At 39.3% G+C, this 21,013-nt stretch overlaps 1 protein-coding gene across 1 annotated transcript in view; it reads right to left on the bottom strand.

The window, feature by feature from the left end:
- The window catches only part of PDHX (pyruvate dehydrogenase complex component X), a 36,186-nt gene extending 15,195 nt beyond the window's left edge, over positions 1–20,991 (bottom strand). Inside the window, exons 1-5 of the mRNA XM_038137838.1 lie at positions 20,454–20,991; positions 14,205–14,288; positions 9,361–9,461; positions 4,345–4,550; positions 2,999–3,097 (exon numbers count right to left, since the gene is read on the bottom strand). Coding sequence (XP_037993766.1) covers positions 2,999–3,097; positions 4,345–4,550; positions 9,361–9,461; positions 14,205–14,288; positions 20,454–20,871 — 908 coding nt within the window. The 5' untranslated portion in view covers positions 20,872–20,991. The remainder of the gene's footprint in view (positions 1–2,998; positions 3,098–4,344; positions 4,551–9,360; positions 9,462–14,204; positions 14,289–20,453) is intronic.
- Positions 20,992–21,013: the final 22 nt, after the last annotated feature.

Here is a 21,013-nt window from a genome sequence, read left to right as displayed (position 1 = left end):
GCCAAAATTAGCTTATTTTTAGATGGAAATATTCACCCAAGACTTTCTGAAACTAACTTGTACAAAAGACATATATAAAAATCAAAGTTCACATGTATTTGTTATACATACATATGAATAGAGTTCCCCCCATCAATTCCAAATTATTTAACTGGTTAAGAAAAACAGGTACAGCAGTGTTATGACTGTCATGGTTGCAACACTGCAAGCCTGAATATAAGCAGAGTTAGAAGAGGCACATCAAAGCACATAAAATTAAACAGGTTTAAGTAAAAGTCAGGTAAATAGTAAAAGTCAGGTAAATAGATATTTTATTACAAATGGAAAAGGAAGGGTTGGTCACACCTTTCCAATAACTCCATAAATTTCTATCAACATGGGTCAGTAAAGAGGAAGAGAAGAGAGGCAACAAACATCAAAGAGTGGCCTACTTTGCAGAAAAGATATGAAAGTTTAGTAAACATTTATTAAACAAAAATATACCTTATAAAACTGTTATTATTAGAAATAAGCAGATTCTGGCAACTCTGTTACCCTTTAGTTTACCACTACTACAGAAGCGTGTAGTCTTTTTACTTCATGTTACCCAAAACCGAAAAAATGGTGAAAGCAAACTGAATTTTATGTGTTCAAAATATATTTTCTTGATACAAGTTAGGTTACACAGACGCCTAAGAATCACTGAGGATCCAACAGTGCAACAAGAGATGCCTGGATTGACACAAGCTTCCTGTGGTAGCAGTAACTGTTACTAAATTGCACCCAACCCCTTTCATATGTTTCATATTCTCTTTCCACGTGTTTACACCTGTTTACTCAATTCACACATTTCCTGCAAGAATGGTCAGTGAGATTCAGAGCACATCAGAAACTTCCATGTATCAGATTTATTGCACTATCATTGTAGAAGGAACCCATTCCTCCCATATAGCAGCTAACAAATTGCACGCAGCAGAGATCCCAGGGTCAGTTCATACTCAATACATGCACATGAATTTCATCTCCAGAAAAACAGCACTCCATGGGTGTGCTGTGCATTTTCTGCAAGCTGAAAGTGCCTGAGCGCTCAGAGATCCCAAGACACACTGACTTAACAGCAACTGGGAGCAACAGGGCCTCAGAAAAAACATAGTTCTCAATAACCAGCCTTTTCATGGCTGCATTTATAAATCCCTAGACCACTGTGAAATAGAATGGGAAAGGGCAGTAGTAACTGAAGCAATCAATTTTAATATAGCCCTCCCAAACAGTGTCTGAGCTGATGAGTAGAAACATGGTACAATCGTCGACAGAATTTGAGAGTTACTTTGTACTGGCACACCAATTTTCTAGCACATTTCAAGGACATTCTTGAAGAAAATTATATTAAGTGACATAAGAGGATATTACTTAGAAATAACAAATAAAAAACCCTGCCATTCCATTAAAAAAAATCACACACAAAACCAACCACAAAACAGGCAGGAAAAAAACAACAGTAATTCAGCCTTGGACACATAAGAGAAATATGAATAAATAAAAGTATACAGATAAATAAAATAAAGTATTGGCCTACTAAGTGAGAGGGTCATGACAGAGAACACCAGTAGAGTTGAAGTTCCAAGTGCTGTTGCAAGTTTTACAGTGAATTGAATTTAAAGATAGAAAGTTGGGGGAAAGAATCTTGCTTGCTTATGTAACTCGCTATCTTTCTTGCTTGTAATCTGGTGAGTGCAGCAAAGGGAACATTTCCCTGAATATCTGCAGCAGCTCTCTACAAAAATCTGCACATATAATTTCAAACTGAATATTATAAGAGTCTACAGGCATCTGAATTATTAATCCCATTTCAAAACAATGGTTAAAAAAACCCAGATATTCTTCATCTTAAACTGACATTTCATAGTCAAATCATCTGTATGAAAAAAAACCAGTTTTAAAAAGAAATTATTTTGCTAGATAATTCTCATAACTACAGGAAAACCTTTGCTAGATCTCCATGACAACTACAAAGTGTTAATTTGTTAGCTCGAAGTCCTAGAGGGTTTCCACCTGCCATAGCCTCATTACACATCATAAATTACCATTACACTTACATAATTAAGAAAGAACTCTCTCTGATGATTTGCTGTTACATAGCATATTCTATCTATTCAATTCCTTATTACATCTCAACTCAGCCAAAGGAAGGAAAGGAAAATAAAAAGCTTTGAAAAACTGTCTGCCACTTTTCTGGCTTCAGTTCCAAGTTACACTGACCTGGTCCTGGTTGCCTCTGAATGGAACTAAAATAACAGCAGTCAGCAAAGTCTGTGTAAGTTAATGATGGTATTTATCAAAATAAATAATTTTACTGAGAACAAAAACATTTATTTCTGCCAAAATCCTCACTCCCAGTAACATACATACTCATGTGAAGAGAATGCATCATTTCAAGGCTAACTGCACTGAATCTACCACATTTTTTTACACTCAACTTTCTCCTTCAAAGGCTCGAGTGCCAATCCTTATATTGCAATACTAAAAAAGGTATAAAAAACTACTAGAACATAAACCACAGCTTGGTTAACAAGCATTATTTAAATCATATAGAGAAAAAATTAAAATGGGAGGAAAACAGAATTGTGGAATTTCTTATCATTACACTTCATTGCTCTCCCCAGCCTAATAAAAATATGAAACAATTAAAATCCTGACAGATTTCAGAACAGAACTACAGGGGAAAAAAAAGCAAAATATCTGAACTCCCTGAAGACAGTGAACAGTGAATGTGACAGCAGTACCATTTTAAGATGGGACTTAAATACAAATACATGTTCTGGTTTTTTTCTAATTAAGGCCATCCTCAAATACTGCCTAACCCATTTTCCCTATCTTTTCAACAGATTTTTCTAATTTAACTAAACTCATCCATAGCAAAAAATGGAACAAAGTCATGGCTTTTTTAATAAGCAAGCTTTAATCTAATGGAGGTTACTCTAATATCAAAAGTTGTAGGTTTACCAAATTATCTACATACTCTTTAGTGAAGATTCCTCGAGGCCCAGTAGGTGTAACATTGCTTGGATCTAGTCCATGTGTCTCCAGAATGTTGCGAGCTGCAGGACTTAAGCGAACCCTGAAGAAATAAGGGGGAACATTTAAATTATTTAAATAGTAAGATTAACTTATTTCATTAATGTACATCATGAGAAACTACATTTCTCTCTGGTCAACTACAAAGCACAGCACACTGGTACAGAGTACCCAGAGCATCTTAATATGATTTGCTTTCTGAAATGAGGAGAAAAGCCAGCATCTAGAGAAAACGTTTTAGAATTCTTAGATACAAAGCAACAACACACTCATAAAAGAATAAATACTTGGCTTCAAGTCTTTCCACAAAAATCTCCTATTCATTATTTCCCAAAGGAGACTATATTTGCACCTCATTGAATTTTAAGAATGGTCCATTAAGCCCTTGCCAAAAAAACCCCATGTCATAAATGATCATTTGGTTCCAAACATGCTGATACATCTCTAACAGTTGCAGTGAAACAGCACTTCTGTTCTTTGGTACTAAAATGAAACACATAATCCTTTCAAGGATCCTTTTGGATCATCCTCCTGCTACAGGTAATGCCTGGGCAATGACCTCAGCTGTCCTCCATTTGCATGAGAAAAGCCTAGATGCTGGCAGCATTCAGAACACAGCAGACCAGCAGATAGAAAAGGGAATGAGGTTTGGGGGGGGAAAAAAATAAGCCCAAGTCAGGTGTGATACCTCCAAACAGGATATATCCTGGGACACAAAGTGATTAATGGATTATTGCTACCTGACTAACACTCTGGAGCTGACCCCTCCTCCAAGGTGTTTGCAAAGCTTAGAATACCAACAGATCCAAAGCAAACTGACAAAGAGCACATAAACCAACTGGTTTAAGTTCTTCACACTCCACCATTATGAAAATATTAGAATAATATTTTTCTAATATGGAAAATGCAAGAGATTGTAAGGAGTTTGGAGTGTGCCATTTCTTTTTCTCCTCAAATAAATAGAAAACAAGTCATAGGTACACCTGGCATCTGATGCATAAGCACTATTGTCCATCCTGTATTAGCACAACTTTCCAACTTAGAATCCTTAATTTAATTGCAGGACAGAATATAAGTACATTTAATTCTAATAATGTTATGCTGTTTGAATTGACTTACTGGGCTTATGAGCAAAGAAATAGTCTAGGCCTGCAAGGTTTATCTCCTCACTCATACTGAAACTCTCAAAATAACAGCTACTATTAGGTAAAAAGGGACAAAAAATGTTTCTTGGTTCAGTTCTACTGATCTAATGAAGAGTTCCATTTCACAACAAACATAGAAACTTACTGCAATTTCCCAGGCTGATGTTGCAGTTTAGGAGGGGCTGAAACTGAAGGAGCTGCAGGAGCTGAGGCAGGTGCAGGTGCTGGTGGAGCCACAGAAGGTGGACCCCCAGCATCAGCTGGTATTTCAACTTGCTTCCAGTCCTGGCCTTCCTCTACCAGCAGACCAATTAGTGAGCCCAAGCGAACATTTTTGCTTCCTTCTTCCACCTAAATTAAGAACATTAGGTTACATATTACACTGTCAGCTCTGATATGACTAAAACCAGTAGACATCGAAGTTTCAGGCATATTAAAGACAATTCATCAGTAAGATATATCCCATTTTATTGCTACTATTAATAAGATATTTCAAGACTGAAATTAATTATAATTGCTATTATAAGAAGAGGAACATTAAGTTATGCCCCAAATCCCATACACCTAAAGTTAGCACTCAGAAATAAAAGTAACTTTTTATACACACAGCCTTTGCAGCTCAGAACTAGAATAGAAAAAGAAAAATTATTACAATTCTGCTTAATTTTCATCTCCTGGATTTTTGAGTCCCTGCTACATTTTCATTACTCACAATAAGAAAACCTCTGCATAAACCTCAATGAACCCTAGAATTTCAGATGTAGAAAGAGCTGAAATAAATAGAAGGACTTTAGGGTGCTGGGATGAGAGGCTGGACACAAGCCAACAGTGTGGATTTGCAGCCCAGAAAGGCAAATGCAGGAGTGTGGCCAACAGAGCAAGGAAGATGATTCTGCCCCTCTACTCCACTTTTGTGAGACCCCAGCTGGAGTGCTGTGTCCAGGTCTGGGGTTCTCAACAAGACATGGAGCTGTTCAGAGTGGGTCCAGAGGAGGGGGGCACAAAGATGACCAGAGAGCTGAGGCACCTCTCCTACAAAGATAGGCTGAGAGAGATGGGGTTGCTGAGTCTGGAGACAAAAAGGCTTTGGAGAGACATTATAGCAACTTTCCCGGGCTTAAGAGGTTCTTACAAAAGGGAGGGAGAGGGCCTTTCTATACAGGCAGGACAAGGGGCAATGGTTTTACAGTCAAAGAGGGCAGGTTTAGATTAGAAAGAAATGCTTTACTCAAAGGTGGTAAAGCACTGGAAAACAGGTTGCCTATAAGGGTTGTGGATGCCCTATTCCTGGAAGTGTCCATGGCCAGGTTGGATGGGGCCCTGCACAACCTGATCGAGTGATTGACATCCCTGGTACAAGATGATCTTTAAGGGCCCCAACAAACCAAAACATTCAATGATTCTATGTAGCCAAGAAGAGTCAAAAAAATCCTAGCTTTGCTAACAAACCAACAAAGCACAGGTGATCATGACAGAGAGAAAAAATTGGAGATAAAGCAAACAGAGATAAAATTCCCTTGGGGCTTTTGCCACCGCAGCATAGTGCTTTAGTCACTAACAAATATATAATGAAGTAAATGTTTATTTCCTTCACTGGGAAGAAAAAGGGACAGAACTTACGCTGGCTCATTCTACAGGGGAATTTTTATACAAAGTAGTTTCCATACCAATTCTCATTTAGGTCATGAATGAGAAAATGGTAACAGATACTAATGTTAGGGAAACTTTCCTATCTGACCATCCAGGAGCCACTCTGGCAGCCACAGTCCCACCACAGGAGGGGGGATGAAAGCCCCTTTAAAGCGAGTGGCCCCATTGGTGCCTCACCTGGCTCCCTGCACACCCTGCCCCCACATTCAGACAGGTCTTCCTCACCAGACTGACCCTGGGTTTCTCATAGCAGAATCTCAGACACCTGGATCCCTAAAGCAATTTTAATTGTGGCCCAGTAACACAAAACCAGCTCAAGCTGGTGCCTCTGGGGAAGGACCACAAAGGAATTCCTGTGCTTTCATACCCTCAGTCTGTGCTGCCAATAGTCTGGGGTCTTCCTACTGAGTCCCTGGCTCCTGCTGTGTCCCAGTGTCTGGTCACCTGCCCGGTGCCACAGGTCTCTGTGCCCTTTGCTGTGCAAAGGGTCAGCACCAGGTCAAGGCTCCTTTTCTAGAGCTCCCACCACATCCCTCACCCAGGGCAAAACCTGTAGCTGCACACCCTGTACCTGCTCTAAGTCTATTCCTCAACAATTAATTACAGTTCTTAAACAATCATTCATCATCTGTTTTGTTCCAAATTGAGCCATATTTTAGGAAAAAAAAAGTGTTAATTTAAGAAACAACTCTACTGAAAGAATACTCATCATTCTGAAATTATCCTTCTAATATTTCGTTCAGTTATTTAATCTTTTACTGCATTTTACACTGAATCAGATGTGATCATTAAAAGACCTATTCAGACAGAGAAGAAATATATATGCATGAGTTTCTATTTTACTGTTAGCCTGTTCTTCCTAAACCATACATATAGATTATACAGTAAAGAAAAAGCAAGAAGGGTTACAGAAGTTGAATTAATTTAACCTAATGAACCTCCTATCTTTAAATGCAAAACCCAAAGCATTAAGCAGACAGTGTGCTCATCTGACTCAAGTTTTCCATACTGAACTCTGTCAAGATGGTTCAGAATTGTAGCTGGCATCAAAAGGCACACATTTTTGTTTCATTTCTTTGAGGAAGTGACTGAAATTCAGCCAGATGCTAGCTCAGAGGCACAAAACATTTTTAAATTCCCATTAACTACATCACATGTGAAACTTCTGATCGACCCTTGTCCTTAGGAAGGACAATCTTTTCAATAAGGAATCATCACCCCATCCACAAATCTGACACAACTCATTTTATAAGCCTTACACAAACATCTACTGAACACCTAATACAGAGCAGAAATATCCACCAGACACTGCAGAAAGACAACCAAGGACCACACGTGAGCTAAGGGGGAAAAAAAATCTGAAAATTTCTGACCTTATTGCTCTCTTGTTATTTTAGTTTCTGAAACATCAGGGTTTTTCTGTACTTTTTAGGAGACTGGAATAAAAGCCTGTCTATCCTCTAACTCTTAGGCCCACCATTTCTAGATTCCAAGGATTAAAAGAATCCATTAAAAATGGGATTTGCATAATGATCCATTCATGTTACTCCAACAAAGCTGCCTCTCTTCCCTTATTCTGAAAGATGTTATTTTCTACCTTCTGGCATCTCCTCCTCAGGTTCAGTTCTTGGCTTTGGACTGTTACTGGATCATATGGATATAACTAAGGCTGAATGTCACTGCTCCATGACACTAATATCATGTATCTGCTGGAAGGTCTGGCTGTGATCTATCAAAAAACGTGCCACAAGAGCAATACACACAGGAAAATTTTGAAATTTGCAATGCATTTGAAATACAAGACAGGAAACAAAAAAAACCACAGCTTCTGAAATACTAATGTTACTTGCAGCCATCATGAATTATTATTAAAGAAGCTAAGCAAACTTCAATTTAATCTCTCTAGGATTAAGTCTTTAATACTTTTGACAGAGAGAATCCCTGTATCTCCCCCTCACACTATCTAACAAAGCAGTGTCTGCAAATGCAGAATAGGTTGCACAAGATTTTGTCAAGGCTATCAGAGGCAAACTGATTTTCAGAAATATTCAAAACTGAAGAAGAGATATTTTAAAATAGTGAAAGCATTGCCCAGCAATTATTAAATAACTACATGGCGACTAAACACAGATTAAAAAATACGTCTGATTTGAGACTTCATCCTGGCATGGCAGAGCAGATCCTCTGAAACCTATTAAATGTGTTGTTCCATAGTTGAACACCAATTTAGCAACACAATTAAAAGAAGGAAAAAAAGTTAAAAACTCTCATCTATATACACTAGTGCTTAAATGCAAGTTATCCTGTAGAACTGAAGACTAATGATGGTTTTTGTAAGCCCTGATAGACTTCATTTCCAGCTGAGTTCCATCTTACATCCCCTCTCCTCCCTACTCCATCCCCTCTCCTCCCTACTCCAGCCCCCCAGTTATCTTGAGACTTTCACTGTTGCAAAGGATGTTGCCTTTGCTTGTACAAAAATGGAAGATACCAAATAGAGCATTGCTTTTCAAATGCTGCTACACAGGAAACCACACTCCCTTTACTATTTTTGCAAGGATAACTGTGGATAACTGTGCAAATACATGCTGATGTAAGAAAACGCAGCTGTAGCAGAGATAGGAAGTCTAATATACCAATCCAAAAAGCTTTTGTAATAGCAGCCCAAACACGTCCCACTGAGCATAGGGTAGAATTTTCTCACGGTTCCAGGAACCGGTTTGTACTCGTGCCCATTCTGCTGTTCCTAAGTAGCTGGATTGCAATTAATACCAGCATGCCTAATTTGTATGATTATGTGACCCACACCTCATGGGTAGACGTGCCCTAGATGAGACCTCCCTAACCAAATATTTACTGAAAGTACTCATCTCTCATTTTTATTAATTTTTTCCCAAATTCTTGCAATTCACCCTGTTGTTTAACTATTGTGGAGGGAGAGAAGAAACAGCTGAAATACTCCACCAGCTGAGACTGCTTCAGAAAATTTCCTACTCATCCCAGTTCTTGTTCTTTCTATAAAGCTTAATCAATCTAATTTTGATAGAGGAAATTATTTCCTCCAAGAATTGTTCTCTGTGTCAGCCCAGGTTGTGTAACATGCCACCTTGAATGACTAGCACAAGACAACCTAGCACAGAGATGACACATCCTGGGTAAAGTACCACCCAAAATTCCAGATTCCAACTCATTGTTAACTGTTTTCCTATAACTCAGAGTAAGAGGTGTCATAAACTACAACATTTCATGGACATAATTCACCAGGTGTAAAAAATACAAAACAGCAGGTTAAGTGAAAATCCATTAAATATACACAGAATCATGTACCACGTACCAATAGTCTGGTACACATGTGGCACAAATAGAGCAATTATTTCTCCCCAGGAATACAAGCAAGTCCATTTTCCTGAATGCTGAGCAAAAATTTAGCTATCTAAACTAGTTTTTGAGGCAATATGCTAAAGAACAGTCTGAAGTTATAACACCCTACTGAGAAATGCAGGATTCCTACCAGTATTTTAGCCAATATGCCATCATCACTTGATTCCATGGTAACCACTGCTTTGTCCGTTTCAATTTCACACAGTGCATCTCCAACATTCACTGTGTCACCTGCAAAATACAACAGAAATTAAGAATACTTACCCTAAACTTCCTTTCAGATTTGTTTAACCATGGAATATAGATATTCACCATATAATAGAGTTATTTTGTATTCCTTAATATATTTTATAGCTAGTTGATCCCCCCACCATTACTTATCATATTAGATTTTTCCCTTCCAAGTAAAATCACCAAGATTCAAGAACTACAAACTGCTGTGGCAGAACACTGACACGTTCCCAGTACTGATGTTTTCAGCAGGCTTTCCAAGAGGAAGTACACACATAATGAAATTTATTTCCAGAACCCCATACTCAGTAGCACTGCCATGAATAAAATACTGAGCCTTCCATATTCACTGCTAGCCACCAGCAAGCTATCTAAAACTACTTAAGACAATGGTATCATAGTTCAGTAACTGGTGTCACACTATTAATGAAATTCAAATAAAGCTCAGGAATTTTCACGTCTTTGGGAAAGCACAGCTGCAAGCTTGCTTAATCTCCTATATAGTTCAGAAAGGTCTTTTCAAGCATTCATTCATACTTACTTTCTGAAATAAAAATATGCACAAGTGCTAGAAATTGCTTTCGCTACATTACACAAATCCAAGATTAATTCTGAAGCATACTCTTCCTCTGCTTTTGAGGAATATCTGTATCTGCTAGCAGATGATAAAGATATTATTTGTCTGGATTATTTCAACAAATCAATACTGCCTAGATGTCCAACATTAAAACTGACATTACATTAAAAACTGTTAGGTAGTTGAATGCTTTGGCTTCCAACAAAATGCAGCTTTTTTTTCTTTATAAAACCAACACATACAAGCCTAAAATTTCCCTACAATTTCCCATGAAGTAAAATTCTAATATTTCCCCATTACCAGAAACACTGCAACAGCATTACCTGTCTCAGCATTTAGCTTAACTGCAGATATCACTCTATTGTGCTTAAGGTGCAGAATTAAAACCTAGAGCAGGTTACCACCTACATTTAGGTAAGGGACAACACTATAAAAAATTAATCTCCTGTTTCAGGACTACATGAATTAGAAAGGGAAAACGAGGTGTTGTACCTCATTTGTGTTGAATAAAGACATCACAAGCTCAGTTACCTACATAGTTTTGTAAGTCATAAACATTCCTATTACAGAAATTGGTAGAGAAGTATACTTGATTTTTTTAATGTAATAATCTAACAGCCACATTCCACTTTGCAATAACTAGAGCATGAACAGTTTATAAGAGGAAGTCAAAACTCTAGGCTCTATATGAGTGTTTTAATTTCACTGGATCATTAATTCAAGTAGGCCATATATCAGATCATTAGGCAAGTACTCCTCAGCTGTTAAGAAATCAAACTGTTGGGCAAATTCTGTAATTTACAGAGCTAAGATTGGCAAGCAGAAAGGAAGTTAACTCTGTATCTTAATCTGCCATCAGACTGTAAGTGTTCTGCACTATTAAAAAGAAATCTCAGTGCTCAGAGACCAACAGCAGTGCCTCCAGCAGGGTAGGCCAGCCAAGCAAATACCTTCATCCACGTGTTTGTCACACATCACACCTCAACTTGGGTACCTGAAGCTGTTCACAGAAAACTAACTTCGTCTTGCACAGGGAGGGCAACAGGGAAAGTCTTCTGAGAACTGGATAAACCACTTTTCCACTACAGTTTTTGTTTTGCTTTCCTTTCATTGCTGCAACCATAAAGTTACCACAAATTTGAAAGGCGGTTGAATAAATGCAGTGTAAGAATTCACTTTGCTGCAGCATTCAAGTCCTGTGTGTGTTTCAGTATCCAAGTGCAATAGAAAGGACCATAGTTACTTTCAATAGAGATTACAATATTTGTGATAGCTCCTAATCAATGCTCAGTTTGATGTCAGTTACAAATCAGTTTTTCCAATAATTAAGATTAGAAAGAACACTTTTGCAAACCATATCTTTGCTCTTACACTTTAAGCACTATTTGCAACAGAAGTTGCCTGAATCAGAGCTCTCTGAAATAAATAAATATATATATATATATATATATATATATATATATATATATATATATATATATCTCATGCCCTTGAAAAAATTTGGTGGGGTTCAGGGTTTTTCAGTTAGTTTGTTTTGGGGGTTTTTTGTTTCTTTGTTTTTGATTCGGTTTTAATGATTAAATTCCCATAGCTAAGCTGAATGGTTAGGGTCTCTACTGAAGCAGAGTTTTCCTTCCAGGAGATCCAATTGGAATCCAATAGCTTCAGTGCTCTGTTCAACTACTGACAGACAAGTATCCAAATCACAAGATACAAACTGCATTTCTTAATGTTGCAAATAAAATCAGAGTTGACTGAACACAGATACTGAAGTCCCTGGAGCTGATGTCTCAAAATGTAGCAGAGTTACACTGCATGTGGATGCTGCCAGCACTGTTGTATATTCTGTTTTCTGCCCACACTAACAAGAGGATTTTGGTCTCCTGGGCTGTCAGTCTACCAGCTTTCATCAACACTAAATTCATACATAATAAATACAAGTTTTTAGAAATATAGTTTTATCATTATGAGAATGACTTTATTACCCACAGGAATCAACATGAAACTGCATTAACAATGAGAAGGAAAAGTAAAGCTATCAATTAAATTCAGTGCTTTCCCTTCTGTAGTAGTGAAATTATCTGTCCATCCTGTGAAACCATGAAATGAAAACATTTGAGACTTACACAAAGAACAGAAACACTATCAACATAGTATTATACTGACCCCTTCTGGTTATACAGCAGGAAAAACATTTTACACGCAAGCAGCTTACTTCTGTCAACTGCTTAAAAATATTTATTTCCTTGGACATCAGATTGTCAAACGTTCATATTCAGCAATAATACTGCTTTTACATGGCAAACACTCTAGAGAATTAAGCAGTTAAGAGCATTCCTTGCAGGGAGGTGTGTAAACAGTAAATTGCTTCACTATTTTCTTCAAAATTTATCTTAATATTGTCTTTATTTTTATTGTCAAGACTCTTTAGAGGGAAAAAAAAAAAGTATTGATAGGAGCTAATTATGGTCATAGATGTGGCCAATAAGACAAAATACTATATTTGGGCTTGGTCTTCTTTCTAAATAGAAAAAAGAGCAATAAAAATACTAACATAGTTTTCTTTCAAAGTCTAATAATCAATTAGGATTTGGTTTTAATTTAATTAAAATAAGTGTGAAGCTTTTTTTTTCTTTTGCGATGGAAGGCTAGTGGAAAGACTCAGAAAAACCATTGTATAGCTTTTACATTCTAACACTTTTTTATGAGGAAAGTAGATTCATTCATGTTGGGAGCAAACTGGAATCTACTTCAACTCCTACCATGCTCTCTTTGTTATCTCTTGCAATTTTGAATGCTATAATTACTGTAAAACAGGTTGCTGTTGATATTTAAATTTTACAACTATTGACAACTAACAAACGTAAAAAGGACTTTGGATCATTCTTTCCTCTCTGCATCATCTTGGACTTGATTAACTGAAGCTTCAAGTTTCAAGAACACTGGTGCAATTTTTAAAATTGACATAAACTTCTGAATTGTTCCCAGTAAATTCTGCAGAAATTCTTACTAAAAGTTTCATAAGCTAAAGGCCAAGTCCACTACTGGAGCAAGAAGCTGTCTTCCAGCCACCTCTCAAAATGTATTCAAAATGTAGGAAAGCAAAGCTCTCCAGTAACACAATAATGGAAGCTGTATCAACACTTAAAAGGATAAGCCAAAGGAAAAGGCTTATCTAGGCACAATAGTCAAAACACATTTAGCTATCCAAATTGTGTCTGTCAAAGATAATAAGTTTTTAGATATTTTCTTTTCTCCAGATGTATTCGTCTCTTCAGGAAATCTAAAAATGCCTGTGAACAAGATATATTCCTACTGCTATCCAAAAGCCTACAATGCACAATAGCTATATGGAATCCAAAACTACAGTCAAAACTCAGGTTTAGTATTAAATTGAAGAAAGGACAGGGCAGGAGTAAACGGGACAAAGGTCTCTGACAGAACAGGAACTGCCAACTCTTCTACAGATCATTTTTCATTTACATACAACCTATGTGAAGACAAAACTTGACTTTTATCCAGACTTTTTATCTAGTTGCTCCAAAATATTTTAGCAGAAGCACATAGTTGTCAGAGCACAGAGCTCAGGCTTTTTTTGGATGAGTAGGTTGGTTTTCAGTTTGGTTCTTTTAGGGAAAAATTTCCCCATTTGGTATTAGAGTTATGAAAGAAATTGAAATTTCTCTCAGTTTTATAATATCCTAATTATAGTGCACTGTTAAAAGATACTCAAAAATACCATATCTTTCATGGTATTCCATAACACAACAGAATAATGAAAGAGACCCTCCCCAAAGTCAATGGCTCTCAGACTTCCAAAGCTACTGAGCAGCATGACAACACTGGGAATTAAAAATAGCACACACACTCACATCCTGAAAGAGCCTAATGATATTTTTCAAAAATATGATCAATGCAACCTTTTGGAAGACAAGCAAAAAACCACTTCAAGAATGAACAATTTCAAAGCAGGTATAGTTCATGATGACAGCATCCACACACCAAATACTTTGCTTCAAAATACTGATCTATAACCAGGAAGAATTGTCTTATTTTTTATTTCTCTTATTTTTATCTTCTTTATTAAGAATTATCTTATTTTTACAGAGTAGATTTACATAGCTGAAAAATTACAGAAAATGTGACCACAGAAAACACTACCTTACCTTCCTTTTTTAACCATTTCACAATGTTTCCTTCTTCCATTGTTGGAGAAAGTGCAGGCATAAGAACTTTAATACCAGGTGTACCTGCAAAACAAGCATGTGGTTATCTCAACTGAGTACTTTTTCTGTATAATTTTTTTCTAGCTTAACTGCTTAACACAAAAGAAACTAAAAGTGCATGAAAGATAATTGAACAAAAGATTCACTATGATGCACTTTTTTTAAGCTTACATACAAGCATGGCCACCAAAGAGCTCAAAGGAAAAAAGGCACATTACAAGAGAAATGGAAATTCACAAACCCTGAATTCTTAGACCTGAAGTTTTGTTCATCATCTCAAAATACATCCTCCTTTCCCTGTCATCCCTCTCCTCTTTGACTCAGGCTGTGGAATTTTTTCCAGATTAAGGCATATCTTAAATTAATAAAGCCTTTGTGATCCTAGTATTGCAGATGCTGACGATCCACCTTTTTCACTGATAAAGTTTTTTAATGTTTATTTATCCTTTTTCTATAAAACTATATCTAGTTTGCAGAAATTCCTTGATTTCAAGTTTAAGTGATTTTGTCTTGGCTCAGTAAACCCATATGCAGAAGCAGCACTGTGTAACAGCAACTGTGTGCCATGTTAGGGGGATTCTTCCGAGGGCAGAGCTCAGGACACAGCTCAGAGCTTGGCTTCACAGCAAATTACCCCTCTTGTCATCTGATCCTCTACACCAAAGAGAACATTAATATGAGAGATACTACCTTTCTGAACTTTTAAATAAACTTATGAGCCAAAAAAAAGCATCTTTCTAGATCAATTTTGTAAAAGCAGCTTTCCAGTACCTGATTTTTGAGGCTCTTTCTTGAACTATTATGTCTGAATTTGTGTTCAGTTACAGAACAGAAATAGACACATAGAAGGTACATTGTATACAATGGCAAAGGTTATTTCTGCTTCATATTCCCTTTTCTCTAACACCCAGCATTAATGATTGTTATCAGTCTATGGGAAACAACTAACATTTCTCCCAATTGCTGTATTGCTTGGAGTAGTCAGAAACAGCTAAAAAACCTTAGAAATTAATAATTTTTCTGGTTTTTCCTTATTATCCGCTTTTCAGCTCAAAATTCTTCTAGTTTTTTTCCTTGCCCCTTTTTTTTCCAAAAGCTGTGCTAAGGCATATGGAGAACAGGAAGGTGATTCAGGACAGCCAAAACAGCTTCACCAAGGGCAAGCCCTGCCTGACCAATCTAGTGGCTTCATAGGATAGAATGACTCCACCAGTGAACAAAGAAGGGCTACGGATGTCATCTCCCTGGACTTACACCATTGATCTCTGTAAATTGATGATAAGGAGATGATAAGGAGCTGATGGGTGGACTGTTTCATGGCTGAGGAATGGGTTGGATCCACAGGGTAGTGGTCATCATCTCAATGCCCCCACGGACACTGGTGACAAATCTGTTAAAGGCACTGGCAGATGAAAAGCTGTGATATGGCAGGTTGTGGCTCACAGCCTAGAAGGCAAACATAGCCTGGGACACAAAATCAGCATGGCCAGCAGGTCAAGGGCAGCGATTCTGCCTCTATTCTGCTCTGGTGAGATCCCACCTGGAGAAATGCATCCAGCTCCTGAATCCTCAGGAAAGGCATGCATGTGTTGGAGGGGGTCCAGAGGACAGCCACAAAAATTATGAGGGAGGAAGCTCCTCTTACATGAACAAACATCAAGAGAGTTGAGGTTGTTCAGTCTGAAGAAGAGAAGGTTCCAGGGAGGCCTTATTGCAGTTTTTCAAAGGGGTATTTAAGAGAGATGGGGACAGACTTCTTAATTGGGCCAACAGCAACGGAACAAGGGGTAGTGGTTTGAATTGAAAAAAGGAGGATTTAGACCGGCTGTAAGGAAGATTTTTACAATGACAGAGGTGAAACATAGAAACAGGCTGCCCAGAGTGGGGGTGGATGCCCCATCACTGGGAGGTAGGATGGGGTTCTCAGAAACCTGGTCTATTTGAAGAGGGCCCTGCTGATCGCAAGGGGGGGATGGACTAGATGACCTTTAAAGGTCACTTCCAACCCAAACTGCTCTAATTTTTTTTTAATGTGACATGGAAACACTGTAGCAAACCTTAAATTACCTTGGCAGAGCTCAATGATCCTGACATTTTAAAACACAGCAAGAGCAGAAAGTTAGTTATTCCCTAAAGCCCCCAAGACAGCAACACAATCAGGATCATGCTACCAAAACCACTTGAGTTTTTGCAGAAATGAACTCAATTGCATGGCTGATGTTCCCAGAAGACTGCATGAGCAAATGCACATTTTTTTGTCTCAGTCTTTCCATGGCAGTTTCCGTTTAATTTTATTCCCGACTGTCATGTTTAGAAATGTATCCAGACGATGTTCCTTGTAACACTCACAATTCCCATCTGAATTACCCCTATGCACTTTCTTTAAAAAGTTTCCTGCAACTTCTCATCTAGGACTAATAAACAGAAAAATGAACTATGTTATGTATGTGAACGCTTATCTGTGTTCATTTCCCAAATAAAGTTTTGTAGTATTTGAAGTATGACTGACAAATTAAAGTGTGAGTTAACAATTGTCTTATACTATACATATTTACCCAAAAATAATACTTCTCAATAACAGCAAGTAGAAAACATTATATGTTATATGATACATCATAGGATGCAAAGAAGTGCTCTCAGTTTCATTAGTCTAAATTGACAAGTCTGACTTTGACAATAAAAACATTATTTTGAAGTCATATCCCACAAATATCTAGGTTTATTGAGAACTAGTGGACAGACCACATTTTAAAAAGTGAAAATGATCCCATTTTCACTTTTAAAAAGTGAAAATGATTTTTCAATGAGGAAAAATTAATTTTTAAACATGGTGGTTCACATTTCTCTTCCATGAAGAGCTACTTGGTCCATTTCCCAGAATATGCTTTGTACTTTGGTACAAATACAGAGCTGAGCAACAAATTTGTGCCACTGTAACATTTTCCCTTCAATGTTATGAGCAACTACTACAAAACACACAATCCATTCTGGGCCTTTCATAAGTCAGAAGAAGAACTCCAGCAGCACCTAGCCATGAAATGGACAAATAAATAGAGCAGGATACAAAGTAGAAGACAGGACCCAGTGCACTCATTTAATGCTCATGTCCAGAGAGGCCCACGCTCAGAGAAGTTCAGAGCCTTTTTCAGCATGAGATACACGAGAACACCAGCCACAACAAGAGTCAAAGCTGTTTGAGTTAATGACCACACACAAGCCAGGCTTCAATGTGCCTCCTCAAAGAAAAGCAACCTTACAATGTAGAATTACCTTCACCAAATATTATTTGCCTTCATTAAATTAAAAAGGGGGACAGTAAGAGGAATCACTGCATTTACATAAGTTACTTGCACTGTACAGGTAGCCCTTACAAGCACCTTGGGAAGTAAATATTGTTGCGTTGCAATTGTGGGTCAGCAAAAAGTTCTGGCAATTTGCACAGAATCTCAAAGACTAAGCTCATGGCAAATCAGAATTTAGAACCATAAGCAAGCAAAACTTCTGTACTTCCAGTCACCACCCACTGATTTTTACTTCTATCAACAGCAACTATGTTATTACACTTCAATTATGTGAATATAAAAGGAGGAAGATTTAAAAAGAACCCAAATAAACTTTACACAAACAAGAGATTGCTATTTTAAAGACAGCTCTCTGCATATCCAAGAGAATTTGTTCTTGGTGACATGTTTTAACTGTCCAGTCTGGCAACATTTCTGCTGCCTTCTCTCTCCATGAGGGGATTCAATGCAAATTTAGTCTGTCCCACCAGAAAGATTTTCATAACTTCCTACACACACTCTGTAGTCAGTAGAGAATTGAAAAATGTACTGCAACTTAACACCAATGATAAGGTTATGAAACATTAAAAACAAAGAAAAATTGACACACTTTACCAAAGAGTTCATTCTATTCTATTTTTCCTTTTTCCTCTTTCTCTGTGACCAACAAATTAGAAATTCCATTCTCAATGCATTGTTTTAATTATGTAAAACAACATTTCCTCTACCAGCACCACAAGCAAGGACAGAAACATAGAAAGAAACGAAAAACTCATGTGAAATGATAAACCAGATCCACATGAACCAATACTTCAAATAGTGGCTTTTTCAGAAACAGAAAAGCAAAGAAATAAAAGCAATGTTCAAGTAAAATTTACTTAAATTTACATTGTCAAACTAGGAGGGTGAGTTTTATGTCCAAATGAGCTGTATTCTACCAGAGAAGTTATGACTTCTTGTCTTTAATTTTAGAGGCAACAATGAAGTTAAGAAAAATGGTGTCATCAAAATACACACCACTTTGGAAAGCTGTAAGTAGACTAGAAGGGTTGAATGAGGAAAGCCTGGATGAGTTAAAGGTGTGATCTATCCACCCTAACACTTTAAAGCTTACTGTAAGGAATTAAAAGATATTAGTCATTTGCATATCCAAATTTAGAAACTTAATTCCAGCTATATATTAAGTACTCTCAACATAAAATAAACACAATAGATTGTCTGGGAGGACTGTAGACAGCAGTTATTTAAGGAGTTCAATAATATGACCAATTTAGAAGCAGTTTAATGTGCATTATATTTGCATACTATTTCTACCTATACTATAGGTAGAAAGAAGCAAGCTTTTTCTAATAAAATCTGGAAACAATAACAATTATTTCAAGAAAGGGACAGACCTCCCTGTATCACACATAGCTGGTTTTACAAAGGAACATATTTTCATACTGCAAAGCAGCAAAGGCAACCGGCGCTGGAAAGAAGGGGATGTCAAGGTCTAAACCACAATGATGAAACTGGCTCTGAACAACCACTGAGTTTTATTACACAAAGTTAATGAAAGCTCACTTTTTTGTAAGCGCACTTAAACCTCAAAGAGTTCAGGTATTTCATGATCAGCATCACACCAGGACCTCATGACAATGCACCTGATCATTGTTTAAATGTTAGACAAGTTGTAACTTACAGAGCAAGTAGGGAAAGACCACATTTCATTTCAGGATCCATAACTCCTCCCACATCTCTTAGAGACAGAGGAAAACATGGAAGGGTAAATGATCTGCCTGATAATCGTGTAACAACAAACTCCTGAAAAATACATCTTCAAAGGGTGGTGCCATAACTTCACACCTTAACGTCTATGTAGGAAAGGATGCTGGACATGCAATTAATAAATTCTATTTTTTCATTAAAAAACCAAATAGAATAACATAAAAGATACATCACACACTATTCTCCAGTTACTTGAAACATTACCAGGAGAGTAAGATGACAGAAATGTGGTGGGATTACCAAACAACCAAATAAATTTCTTTTTCAGTGCTTAGCTATACTTCCACTTCAAAAACACATTCCTATTTTCAATGGTGAGAACTTTTTCCTTATCCACAACAAAATATTTTCATATTTGAAGGCTTAATTTATTTTCCTCTGTAGATTTCAATTTCTTCCTTTCTAGACCTTTAACAACTCTCGCACGTCTCTCCGAGTTCTCCTCCCAGCCCATACACATCCCGAGGTGCACAGAGACCTGTAGAGACCAAAGCGAACACCCTCCCGTGCAGAGCGGCTGCCCAGGGGCCCCTGCTCAGGCGGTGCCCGGCACACCGCGGGCCCCGCTCGCCTCTCCGCCCCGGGAGCCCCGGGCACCGCAGCTCCCTTCGCCTCTCGCCCAGCCCGTGGAGAGCCGCGGGAAGGGTTCGCGCAGGAGAAGCCCACGGAGGGGCTGCGTCCCGCGGGAGGGAGCCCACGCTGGAGCAGGGCAAGGGCTCGGGCTCCTCTCCCCGAGCAGCGGCATTAACAACACGGGGTGAACTGACCGTAACCCCCGTCCCCGTCCCCCTGCGCAGCTGGAAGGGAAGGGAGGAGGCAGAGCAGGGTGAAGGAAAGGTGGTTTGGGGGTTTTTTCCCCTCTTTGATTCTGATGGGCAATAAACTCAATTAATATCCCCAAATCGAGTCTGCTCTGCCCACGACAGTAATGGACCAGTGGTGTCTCGCTGTCCTTCTTCCAGTACGTGAACCTTCTGCTGTATTTTCTCTCCCCTACCCATGTGCGGAGGGGAGCTGCAGGGGAGCTTGGCTGAGTGCCTGACATCCAGCCAGGGTCAACCCACCGCAACCACTCTCAACCTTCTCTCCGCCGGATGTCCTCGCAGACACACCTAGAAGAGGGCACCCGCCCGCCACTCACCCAGCAGCTCCCAGGTGCCGTGCAGGTGCCTCCATCCTGCCCGGGCGGGCAGGGAGAGCCCCGCTCCCAGCGCCGAGCGCCCGGCCCGCAGCAGCCGCAGCAGCCGCTCCCCGCCGCCGCTCAGCCACAGGGACGCCGCCATCTTCCCCCCGCCCCCCGACCGCGCCGGGCTGCCCCGCTGACTGCCTGAGCAGAAATAACCGGGCACGCCCCCAGCGCCGGGGGGCGGCTTCAGCGAGCCCCCGTGCCCCGCCCGCGGCCCCTGCCGTGGGATTGGCCGCCTCGATCGCCCCAGGCGCGGGCATATGCAGTCGCGCGGCCACCCGCGCCCAGCCTGGCTATTCGTCCCCGGGGCGCACCCGCATCTCCTGCAGTCCCTGCGGCTCCCGGGCCGGGGGCAGAGCAGCGGCCTCTCCATCCCGCCCGCCGGGGCTCGGCTCGGTGCCCACGGCCGGGAGATGCCGAGCGCTCCGCAGGCGCCCGCGCGGCCCCCCAAAAGAAGCCCCCGAGCAAGGACCCCGCGCTGGCCGCGCCATGGCGGCCGCCGGCGGGGACGCGGC

The sequence above is a fragment of the Motacilla alba genome, chromosome 5 (genome assembly GCF_015832195.1).
Source record: "Motacilla alba alba isolate MOTALB_02 chromosome 5, Motacilla_alba_V1.0_pri, whole genome shotgun sequence".
NCBI lineage: Eukaryota > Metazoa > Chordata > Aves > Passeriformes > Motacillidae > Motacilla > Motacilla alba.
Note: the sequence above shows the minus strand (reverse complement) of the source record. Positions and strands in the feature narration are given on the sequence as shown.